The sequence below is a fragment of the Anopheles coustani genome, chromosome 3 (genome assembly GCF_943734705.1).
Source record: "Anopheles coustani chromosome 3, idAnoCousDA_361_x.2, whole genome shotgun sequence".
NCBI classification, from domain to species: Eukaryota; Metazoa; Arthropoda; class Insecta; order Diptera; family Culicidae; genus Anopheles; species Anopheles coustani.
The window spans coordinates 5,363,100-5,375,209 of record NC_071288.1 but is presented as its reverse complement, the minus strand read 5'-3'; the positions used below and the strand labels follow the sequence as shown (position 1 = coordinate 5,375,209).

General features: G+C 47.1%; 1 protein-coding gene across 1 annotated transcript; it reads left to right on the top strand.

Moving 5' to 3' along the window:
* The first annotated feature begins 9,846 nt into the window (after window positions 1–9,846).
* Window positions 9,847–12,110, top strand: LOC131261235 (monocarboxylate transporter 14-like). Its single transcript, XM_058263215.1, has 4 exons — window positions 9,847–11,443; window positions 11,511–11,690; window positions 11,766–11,891; window positions 11,959–12,110. Exons 1-4 carry the CDS (start codon window positions 9,847–9,849, stop codon window positions 12,108–12,110), a joined length of 2,055 nt encoding a protein of 684 aa, XP_058119198.1.

Sequence of the window (12,110 nt, the reverse complement as noted above, 5' to 3'; positions counted from 1 at the left end):
TGTGGTTGACAAATGTTTGTGTCTTTTTCTGTATTATTTCCCGACAAATTAGCATTCATTCCTATGGTGTTAATTCAACACAAAAGTTTGGCCAAGGGGTTTGGTTCGCGGGCGATTTAAACGCGTTGCGGTGCTGTGGATGCTGGATGTTTTACGAGGTCCAGAGCTAAAGGTATTACTCTGAAGGTCGGTAATGGGCGGAATCATGAGTTCCAGCTAGAATTATTACACTTTGAAGCATTGATCGTTAAATGTCGTGCCAAGGTCCGTATATGCGAGTGGATTGATTGATTGGAAACAGAAATAAAAAGGCTCTTGGAGTAGGCCTTGGGCTCAAGTTTTCAAAATCGTAGTATCATGTTTGGTAATTACATTGCTTTCAGAATCTGTGAGTTGTTCATCCCTGCTTTAGATTAATCGGTATTACTGGTTCCCACACAAACATTAATCTCACATTTTATGTCGTCACATGATCTCGTACGGTGTTCGGAAGTTTCCTATTGGCTGCTGATTCGAAAGACCTTCAACTGTTTAATTCTTGCAGTCAAATACTCACTTACTTTTATTTTAATTGTTTCATTTTATTCATGTTTTATTGCTGTGATATAAAATGCCGTATTCGTGGCGATCTTACGCACTACGTCGTTACGGCGCAAAATGATTTGTAAAATATAAGGAAATGGAACGATGCTACAGTTCGCACCGAAGGTGAATTATTTTTAGTTCTGCCCAAGAACCCAGATTTTCCCCTTGTGCGTGGCTCGAAAAATGATTCTTTTTCTGTCTTTTTCAGTTGTTTGCCCCGCGGTGTGTAGAGTAATCTCATTTTAAAATGACTTCCTGGAGAATGTTTCAAAGTTAGCGGCTAAACGTTTTACAAAACAGAATAATTCACGTTCGATAAAGGTGCAACCCGTTACGACTAAAGTCGGTGGTGGTGAACAGGCTTTCGGCATTCAACTTTCGCGTTTTAGAATTGAATAAAAATACTACGCACATTTAGAACACCAAAGATATACGCATTCCCCCGGCGATCTCCCCAAAAGGGCAAAGTAAAGAAGCGTGGCCACGTCGCGCAACGCAGAAGTTAAAAATAGCATCACTCCTGCGGGGAAATTCCTCATGCAGCTGCACTTGCACCGAACTGCTGGGTCCGTTGCAGCGAAGCCGGCTTAAGATGCGGCCCAATGCCCGGTTCCGTACGCACTGGCAATGACGTTGCATCGAAAAGGCGGCTTTTGCTAAACGGGAACGCTGAAGCTGGTCTTTCGTCTGCTGGTTGGGTTCTAGATGAAAAGTACCCAAGAGAGAGAGAGAGAGAGATGAGAAGAAAAGTGATGAAGTCGAAGAAGCATAAGGAATGAAGAAGGAAATTGCATTTGCGGATGCATTTGGTCGGCCGTACGGGGACTTGGCGGATAACTGATGGGTGCCAGTACATTTCCATGACAGTCGGGACCAGACGCAGCATATACCCAACATCGAGGAAGATTGTTTCGGCCACATGGTTTGGGTTTGTCCCGAAGTTCCAAGAATTCTGCGGAGGATTTGGAACAATAAGGGATGCAACAAATAAAGGAAGCAATTTGCACAATGTTAAAGACATAAGGCGCAGGCGCTTTAAAGGGCCTTCAGGGACGCACTTGAAGCTGTAGCATTTACAGCCTCTTTCAGGTCGGGGTTTTGCTAGGAAAAACCCTTCCAGACCTTCCTGGAATACCAAGTGGAGGGTCTTTCTTTTTACGTGTTCAAAACTTCTTATTGATCGAGTTTAATCACTATGAAGATGATGGAAAATATTTTATCATCAATAATGAAATACATACATACATACATACATAATGTCCTGTCTAGCTAAAAGATGAGTTGCTTCCTTTGCAATTAATTAGCATTTTGATTAAACGTGAAACAACTTCGTTGGTAGCATGTCCTATCAAGATATTGATAGAAAGAGGCAAGTAAAATGAAATAGCAGAATCTGAAACAGTGATGAATGAAAGAACAAATACACAAACGCATTCTCTCGCGAAACATTTACGCAACATGAATACTGCATGAATGGTTCTATCCCTCGAGCCAAGCCCATAACCCACCGTACAAGTGTAGATGAGCTTCTAGAGGTGGAAACACTATGCACTTTGTGAGCGATTTGTAGTTCTTTTGGTTTCATTCCTTCTTGTCTTTTATGATCTGGCGGATTTTGCCGTACTGTGTGTGTTCTTTTTTGCCAGCGCGCAGTGTTGCTATTGCGTGTTCTTTTTCCCGTTCTCATAACTTTTACTTCTCTATGCCCATCTTTAGCGCGCTTTTCATCTTCGCGTTTTTCCTCCCTCCCTCTTCGTTATGCTTCCTTCTAAGATCGTTCTTGTCGTTCGTCCATTCAAGGCACGTTTTTATTTTATTTTCTCATGTTTTTCTTTTTGTTTCCTAAGATTAGAGCCGACCGGGACCGATATTGACAACACCATGCAACATTTTTTCCGTTTCTCGCTACACGCTTCTAACAATTTATCGGTTCTTTCATTTTCTCATCTCGATTCGCTGTTGCTTGCTTGCGATCGTTGGTTTCCTTTTTTTTGCCGTATTTGCACACTACTCTACACCGGGCTTGCACAGGCAGCCAAAACCACATTCCTAATGTTGTTTTTGTTTATTTGCGAGCATTTTATTTTTCTTTTTTATTTCTTAGCCACTCTTTTTTTTTACTACTTAAGTCCTACACTGAAATTTGCAAATGGACTGCATGATCGCCATTTTCGATCCACACTTTAACTGCTTCACGATCGATAATTGACACCGTTGTAGCAACCTATGTTTTATGAATATGTTGTCGACCACTTGGACTATGTTGTGTGTTGAGTAACTTTCGCATTATGTTCTGATGTTTACACCTCTGGTAACGTGATGGTGTCGAACCGATCAATCGTTTCACGTGTAATCGCTCTTCATATTCAAATGTGAACAAGTTGAACGATTTAAAAATGTTGTAATGATTCGACATGAGGCAAAAAACTCAATTTCTTGTTTTGTCTTCTCCTTTCACCGTCCTTGGCATCTGATCTATTTGCGCTTAGTAAACAATGGCCATTTAGTGTGCTTCAGTTTGTACAGAGTTTTCGGTAAGTTTTCACAACGATGTTTGCCTCTTCTGCCTGGTGTTGATAGTCAGTTTTCGGTGATTACTTCATTTATTTATTGATGTTTTTACTCGTATCAACATTTTCAAAGCAAGATCTGAAAATTTGTGCTACTTTCAAAAATATTGTTTGAAAATTTGAATGTTTTATAATATTTTTGATATTTTCAATCTGGACAAGCGTGTTTTAAGGAACTACTTGGGCTATTACATTGTTTATCTTATTTGTTAATGCTTGTACTAAAGTATGCTGCTAAACATTCCGCTGAAAGTAGCACCACCTACCGCAGACCTCAAAGCCGAGGGTCCACACGTTGAGTGGTTCGCTCTCTCGCGCCATGGTGTGCGTGCCCTCAACCGAAGTCAGGCAACGTGTTGTCGATAATCTTGGCAGCGAAATTCGAATGGGCACCGTCGCGCCTTAAGCGCCAGTTCTCTTGCGGCAGCCAACGGAGCAGCATCTCTGAACACGCGCGCGCGCTACGAACATCGCGACGGAATTCCCTTTGCCTCTGCAGACGTGTACAGTGAGAAAGTGCTGTTGTGTTTCTGCGCCTACAACCTCGCGATCGCACGCGATCGTTGCACAGCACTGCAGGAGGTACCACTATATACCAACACACCCCGCGACAAGACGATCGATCGTCAGTCTGCCAGCAACTCGGAGGACGAGTAGTCGAACGTCGACATTGTGCGCTATCTCACGCGGCTTAATACAGTTCGAGTATAACGTTTTTGCTGAATTCGAAGGATTTACTTCGATGACGGCCGGTGCTTCGATTAACAAAGTGATCCCCACAGCTTAGGCATTGTACATTTGGATTAAAAGCAGAAGTATTTAAAGGTGAATGATTTTCTCAAAATCTTTGAAATGTTCCTACTGTCTATCCTTTTTTGGTAGTTTAATCTGTAAAGCCATTTTTATCTGGTTTTACACATAGACGTTCCAACATAACCTCTCATTTGCTTTTATGCGCAGCCCCTCTGCTTCAGCAACTCCTTCTTAAAGGGCCTATGTTTGGGGAACTCAAATGTCTCTGTTATCACTTTCTGGCCTTTCTTATCGCCCAAAAACGAATGTTTTTCTAATGCAAACACACTGCGCACGACGTTCGAGAGTGGGAAAATATATAGAGAAAGAGCATAAAAAGTAGCTCGTTTCAGACAGTTCCGACGACGAGCTTCAGTTTCTGTTCCGCGTGTGGTTCCACTGCTATGAATTTGTTACGTTGTTTCACCATCTGTCAATATGCAAACCATTTGTGCTTATTAAAAACAAAAAAACAAAATCGGTGGTATTAGTGGCGACATTTTAAGATCCGCTCGCGAACCGATCGCATAAATCGTGAGTCGGATAGGCGACGATCACCGCGACCCCGCGAGCAGCTAAAAATGTGTTTTGTGAGAAAAATTTAAATAAATTTCCCATTCACCGGTTCGGTGACTATCACTTTGTTTTCTGTCTCTTTGATGGTCGCCATCGATGCCCATGCCAAGCAACCCTTTCATTCCATCGTTTTCATTCGTCAGTGCTAGTGACACCCGCCTTTTTACGTAGCGCGTTGGAAGCGGAAGTTTCAAATGAAAACAAACGAATTTCGAGTAGGCAAAAATTGTGTATGCTAGAAGCATAGCGATCGTGTAGGGAAAAGTGTGCAACTGACGAGATTTTTCGGTACAGTTGTAGTCTGGAGTTCTGCCGGGAGTGGTGGAATGTTTCGTACGTGAAAATCCGTCGAATTTCTCCCGGCCTCACATCGCGGTCCAAGGGCAATAAACCTAAAAAGTAACTTCAAGTGGTGTCAACCGCGACCAGTGAACGTAGCCGTCGGAAAGTTCGAGACAGACGGCACATAAAACTCCGAAAGCACAAAAAACAAACGCATTCCCTTCGACCCCTCGTGGCATTTGATCGCCCCAAAATCGTCGAATCGCTGATACAGCAGCGAGGGTAGGTTGAACATTCTGTATGCTACGGTCCGTTCGTTTGATTCTTTTTTTTTTTTGGTTTGTGTTCAATGTACGCCTGTATATGGATTTCGCCGTCTGGAAATGGAGTTCTGAGACAGTAAAAGATCTTCAACACATGTGGGGCTCGCATGATCGCATCGTCGTCCCGGCTTTGGGGGGACCCGCTTAAGTAACAGAGCGGACCTGTGTTTATTTTTGGGCGTGAAAGGAAAAAGATGGCGCGATTGCGTGGGGCATTGGACCAGAGTCCACACGATCGACAATTTACAGCTCACTGCAGGAGCAGCAGCAGCAGCAGCTCAGGAAATGGAATTGGATTTAATTGCTTTTCAAAATTCGCATTTCATTTACCACCGATACATTATGGAACAAACCCATTTTTCAGTCATCTTGCTGTCGGTTGGGTCCATCACCTCGAGAGCAGCTGTGCAAAGTGCCGTGTATCAATGCGAGACACGGTTTTATACCAGACAAATCTGTCATATCACTCAGTCAATAGACGTCGTCTGAAGACTTACTCCAAGAGAACTTTTGATGTCGAGTTTCAGAGTACTCAAAGTATCTCTATTTCTTAATTCAGATGGAATGCGGAGATGTGTTAAAATACTAACTAGGCAATGAATAATTTGTATTATGTAGCATAGTTTCTTATGTTCGATCGTCTCTATCTAAGTCTTGAGTAAGATGTTTGCGCCTATGATCATTAGCTGCCAATACGTGCGATACGCGAATAGATTCGAAACATTAAATTATATTTGATTTGAAAATAGATCCTTAAAAACAGTGATTCAAGAATTCGCTACATCCAATCCCGAAGTCCTTTTCCAGAATTTGATTGAATGATTTATATAAGTTATGCACTTCGATGCTTTCGTGACGTGTGGAAAGATCTCCTTAACGTTTTCATTGCTCTTTCCCATTTATAGCACATAGATCATCCGCCCAACCTGACGCTGTTGGCGGGTCCAGAAGGCACGGTTTGTGAATGGAATTTCCCTTTGCGTGCAACATTGACCGATCGTTCGATGCTTCCTCCCAACCCGCCCCCCGCTCTCCCTTACGTAAACTGACCGACATTCGGTCAAACCTATAGACCCTGGAGGTCTTCACATTCGCCTCGAGCAGCAGTTGGCAAGCTGAGGTCAACCGATTGCTGTTGTTGCTCACGTTTTCTACCGTGCCGGTGCTCTCTCTCTACCTGCCCTCTACCGGGAGGCCCCCATTGGCCAGATATTGATCTGGCGGCGATAAGCACCGGTCGATGCTGTACCGTACACGCGGCGCCCTTCTTATCAGTGAAATTATTCTGCAGTAATAATCATTAGCAACATTTGATTCCGAGGCCACAGGCACACAAACATTCATACTCAGGTGCTGATTTCCGATCGATTGATCGAGAATCATGCTCAACTTTCAGCTTGGGATTAATCCGTCACGTCGGCTTAGTGCAAAACTGGAAATTGGACATCGAGAGGCATTCCGGAAAGTTCACCAGGTGTCACTGGAGGAGTGATAGGAAGTTTGAAGATACAAGATTTCGAAAATGGAGATATAAAACAGGTCCGGCTGGCATCATTCCACGGTTAGCAGTAGTCGCCTTTCTCGAATCTATTTATATCTCCACAGGCGCCGGTTTTATCTGGATTGATCTATCTTGGCGGTTCTTCTGAGCCGGTTGCGTTGAGCAAAGCCTCCAACCCGGAGGTTCAGCAGTCCAAACAGCGTCCGGAGTGCTATGACCTACAAGTAGGCAGCGTCCGGCAGCGTGCTGTCATTGGAGGCCGGCGATGTCGGTATCCATGGAAACGCAAGTGTATCGCGGGGGGGGCTTGTACTGTCCGAACACGCACAGACTGTGTTTGTGTGAGACCGTGTAACGCTTCGGCGTATCGGTCGGGTGTTCGATGGACGCCGCCTCGGTCTCGGTTGTAATTGACTTCAGGTGCCTGCAAGTGCCAGGTTTCTCGCCAAGGTACGACCTTGACTTTGAGACTACGGTCGAATGTTAAAGAGGGGCGGAGAGTACTACAAACAATGAAGAAGTAGAAGCAGTAACACCCTCCCCGCCCACCAGCTCCTCACCAGGTTTGGGAAGCAAAAGTGGTTAAACAACTTGGCCGTCTGTTGATCTGCGCGTCTGGTGCGCCAATCGTCGACCGCGATGTAATTCGCGTAATCGTTCAACAACGTGCTAGGTATTAGCCGGGCAGCCCATGTCTCGGCGGGTGTTCGATTGATCGCTAACATACGATGTTGGGCATCGACGTATGGCCGGTGTGTGTGTGTGTAGATAGAGAGGATACCGCACGGAACACGATCGGATCGACTAATGCGCACACCAAAAATTCGTGTTCCGTCTATAGCGCCACAACCATACCGCCACGCATGACTGGCCACACTCGCAGCTTGGTTGGGCCGGACTGGCGTTCCAACTAACAGATACCGAACTGAAAACGGTTGGGCGGTGGAGGCGCGTGCTGGAAATGTATAAAACATTCGCTAATGACACGATCGCCGCTAATGGTCGCTCGTTGCCTGCCACCAAGACACTGTTGTTGTAGGTTGATGGGTCTTGTACTGTTTGGCAGCTGAGATTTTGAAGTTCCAAAATGTTCACAACACTGAGTCATTTTTAATAAACTGCTTCCAGACATGGTGAAGTTCGGATATGAAACTCGTTTCTGTGGCTACAAAACTTCTGGCATTCTGTCGGTTCCGGGGAAACCAACGCCCACGTTCACCTCCTTCACCCGGTTGCCTAACAACAGGAGTTCGATACTTTTTGGGGGGAATGCAGCCATTACCTTTTTTGGCAAACCCTCGGCCAACCGTTACCGCCACGGATGGACCACTGCAAATAGTGAGCCACTCTGAAAATTGGAAAGGAGAACCTCGTTTTTCCTGTTTGTGCAATGTTGCAAGGCAGGTTCTCGACCAGACCACGCATGGCCGGAATGTTATGCTATACGTCCATCACGTGTAGCTCCAAAAGCGACCATGTTTAAAATGTGCATTTCAAGTATTTCATGGAAATTTGAAATTCACTTGGAATTTCTTTCAATATATCATGGTTGGAAATTCGTGCTCCAAAAGACTTCATTGCGTTGTTACGCGGGAAACCCAGCAGTTTGGTTAGGTGATCTACACGGTGCACGCTTACCTACGACTAGCCGGATTCAACCAGATTGATAGTAGTTCGCGTTCGCGAATTTGGAAGGATTTCTCCAAATCGCATGATTCAGCAACCATTTTCCATCCTCGTGCAAGTGACCTCCGAAACCGTCCTGCGTGTGTGTGTAAAAAGCAGAAAAACAATGATTTCTCTTGATTACATGTGTCTCTGCGCCATTCATTCGGTCGATGATGGTGGTGGTTATTTATTTTTATTTTTTCGTTCGCTCCAATCTTCCAGAAGAAAATACTTGTTGTTGCGCTCAACTGTTGTTTGCGCCTACCAACCACCTGGCGGCGGCAAAAACGGGTGGGCAAGAAGCAGGCGGACAGATGGACGGACGATCGGTTACGCACGACTTCCGTGTGACGCCAGTTAACGGCGCAAAACGGTAGACTAGCGTACCAAAAGTCCGCATTGGGGAGTGAACAAGCGTAGGCCTTTCGTTTGACAGCCCGAAAATGGCTTCGCGAAAGACTAGGGGGGAAAGGAACCGACCATCGGAGGTGTAGAAGATGGAAGGTGTAGACGAGTTTTTATCACAAAAATTATAAATATTAAGCAACCCCTCCCTTCCGCATGCCCGGGGTACCCGTCCGGCTTTGGTCCGTGTCGTGATTGCGATAAGATAAAAAGAAACGTGTTTGAGCTGCCGTACTGCACTCACGTCCAAGAAGTTGAACAATCTGGAAGAAGGAAGTCATACGGGGTGGAACCGGTGGCCATCTGCCTCTTCGTCCGCAAACCTATGCGCCTCATTGGCAGGTGGTAAATCAGAAAAAGAAAAATAGCCAAAAGTCAACTCACCCAAAACTACCGCATGAGTTGGCGGAACACGCGGGACAAGCACCATCACGTGAAGCATATCGCACGTAAACGTGTCGCGGGGAAACCGGTTGACGGTCACGAGTGTTGCCTGAGTAATATCTGGTTGTGTTTCAAATTATTGATCGAAATTTGGAATAACCCAGAGCATTTCGACAGCCCGTCATTAGTCACCAATGAGTTATGAGGTGTGCTTTGAGCTATCAAGGAAACAGATAGCCAACGGGTTGGAAATACCTCTGTTTCCGGGAACTATTTTTCTGAGTTTTGGAGCATATACCGTATGATTCAGCTTAGGGTTTAAGCCTCCGGTGAAGTATTCATGGACGCTCCGTCAATAGCTCAGAAGTCACAGTATGTTTAGATACTGATATGTTTGTTACCTAAATTAAATCTACGTTGGTTTTATGGACGTGGCATAGGTAGGGGGTTGTTTTAAGTAGTTAGCAAATGTGTTGGCATAATTTCGCCTCGTTGTTCAATGAAACATTAGAACCAAAACCGTTTCATTTTAAATGCGAGTCTTCAGCAACGGTTGATTTGAGATCCAAACACCCTGTTAAATTTGTTACGCCTTCGAGGTATGCAATAGACAATGCGTGTACTGAGGAATTTGAAAATTGTATGGACTGATATTTAATTTTAGTCACTCTTTCCTTTCTCGAAAGTAAGAACTAAATATACCGAATCGTTTATACCCTCTTTGTCAATGCTGATTGCTTACCGTTATATATGCTTCCAGATGCCACCTCAAAATACGATCGAATTGACGACCAAGCCGGACGGAGAGAATGGAGCCACCGGCAAGCTTCTGGCCCCCAACGGCAACGGAAAGGTGAAAGAGGAAGACCCGCCGACGACGACGCTGATCGTGCCCCCGGATGGTGGTTGGGGCTGGCTGGTGATGGTGGCCTCGTTCTTCTGCAACGTAGTAGTCGACGGTATCGTGATGAACGTGGGCAGCTTCCTGCGTCCAATCCGGGACGAGTTCGGTGTCAGCGAGGCCGAAGTGGCGTTGGTCAGTTCGCTTCTAAGCGGTTTCTACCTGCTGACCGGTCCGTTTGTTAGTGCGCTGGCCAATAGGTGGGGTTTCCGGATCGTGACCATCCTGGGTTCGGTGGTGGCTGCGTTCGGTTTCTTCGTATCGCAGTACGCCACTAACATCGTGTTCCTGTACGTGACGTTCGGATTTATCGGAGGTGTGGGCTTTTGCTTCATCTACGTGCCCTCGGTCATCACCGTCGGGTACTACTTCGAGAAGTGGCGTGCGGTGGCTACCGGAATTGCTTTGTGCGGCTCGGGTGTCGGCACCTTCATCTTCTCGCCCGTCAACGCGATGCTGATCGAGTCGTTCGGTTGGCGCGGTGCGCTGGTCGCTCAGGCCGGAATCATACTCTCCTGCATCGCGTACGGTGCCATCTTCCGGCCAATCCAGCCAACGGAGGTGACGGTCACGAAGGACCCGGATACACCGGCCGACAAGGGTATCCGGCTGGGCGAAGGCTTACCGACGGTATACACGCGCCCACTGCCGGAAGGTCGGTATGCGTACTCCATGCCGAACAGCTCGCATAACACCTGGATGGGAGCGAATCCGAACTACCAATACCCAACGGCGGCCGAAATCTTCCGCCAGGGCAGTGGCCACAATCTGGATCGGCGACCGTCGCACACCTCCGGCCAGCTGGTCAGCCACAACCTCCAGAGCACTACCAAGAAGCTGGAGAAAATTCAGAAACGTCTAGCCGGCCAGATGACACCAGACGATACGATCCACGCGCACGGATTCCCAACGGCGCACCACGAGCTGAATCCGGTCGGCGAGGCGGACGAGGAGGAAACCGAGAACGGTACGCTGCTAGTGCCACCCGAGCAGCAGACCATCACCGTGACGACGGCCTCGACACGCCGGCATACCGTGTCCGGTCGGCGACCGAACGAACCGGCCAGCTCCCGGCACGGTTCCCGGCGAACGCTGAATGATGGCGCACGTCCTATGTATCGTGACGATATCTTCTTCACCGGTTCGCTAGCCCGTATCCCGCAATATCAGTCGCAGACCTCGCTCGGATACCACATGTCCGTGACCCGAATGCCGACGCAGGCCGACGTCGAGGAGACTGAGACGGAGCAGTGCATGGTATGTCCGGAAGCCGTTCGCCGGACGCTCGCTACCATGTTGGACATGTCCCTGCTGAAGTCGGTGTCCTTCATGATGCTAGCGTTCAGCGGGTTCCTCACGATGATGGGCTTCTTTGTGCCGTTCATCTACGTTAAGCAGCGTGCTACCGCCGGCGGCATGGCCGAGGACGTGTCCACCTTTATCGTGTCCGCCATCGGTAGGTTTTTAGGTTAGACTTCACGTCGGCTGCAAAATCCGTGACGCTTTTTCCTTTCCACCGCTAGGTATCTCCAACACCATTGCTAGGGTTGTGTGTGGACTGCTGACTTCCTTCAAGGACGTGAACGCCCTGCACCTGAACAACGTTGCCATTACGCTCGGAGGCATTGCCACGATGATAAGTGGCATCTACATTACCGAGGCTTTCCAATTTACATACGCCGGTATCTTTGGTATCGCGATCGGTAAGTAAAAAGATGACACCAGCACCCCAATGCCCACTGGATAACGGCGACCTTTTCCTCCACCCCCGTTTTCAGCCTGTTTCTCTGCGCTGCGTTCCATTCTCGTGGTCGACCTGATGGGATTGGAAAAGCTGACCAATGCCTTCGGTATACTGTGCCTGTTCCAGGGTATAGCGGCGTTCCTTGGTGCACCCATTGCCGGTAGGAAGTTACTTCAACATGGGTTCCCTCGCTAGCCAACTAACCAACTTCTTTACTTCTCATTCAGGATACTTTACCCAGCTAACCGGAAGCTACAACGCCTCGTTCTACATCTCCGGCGCCCTGATAACGCTTTCGGCCGTCCTCTGCTACCCGCTCGGCATGGTCAATCGATGGGAGAAGCAGCGTGCCGCCAAGAAAGACTCGCAGAAAATCTAG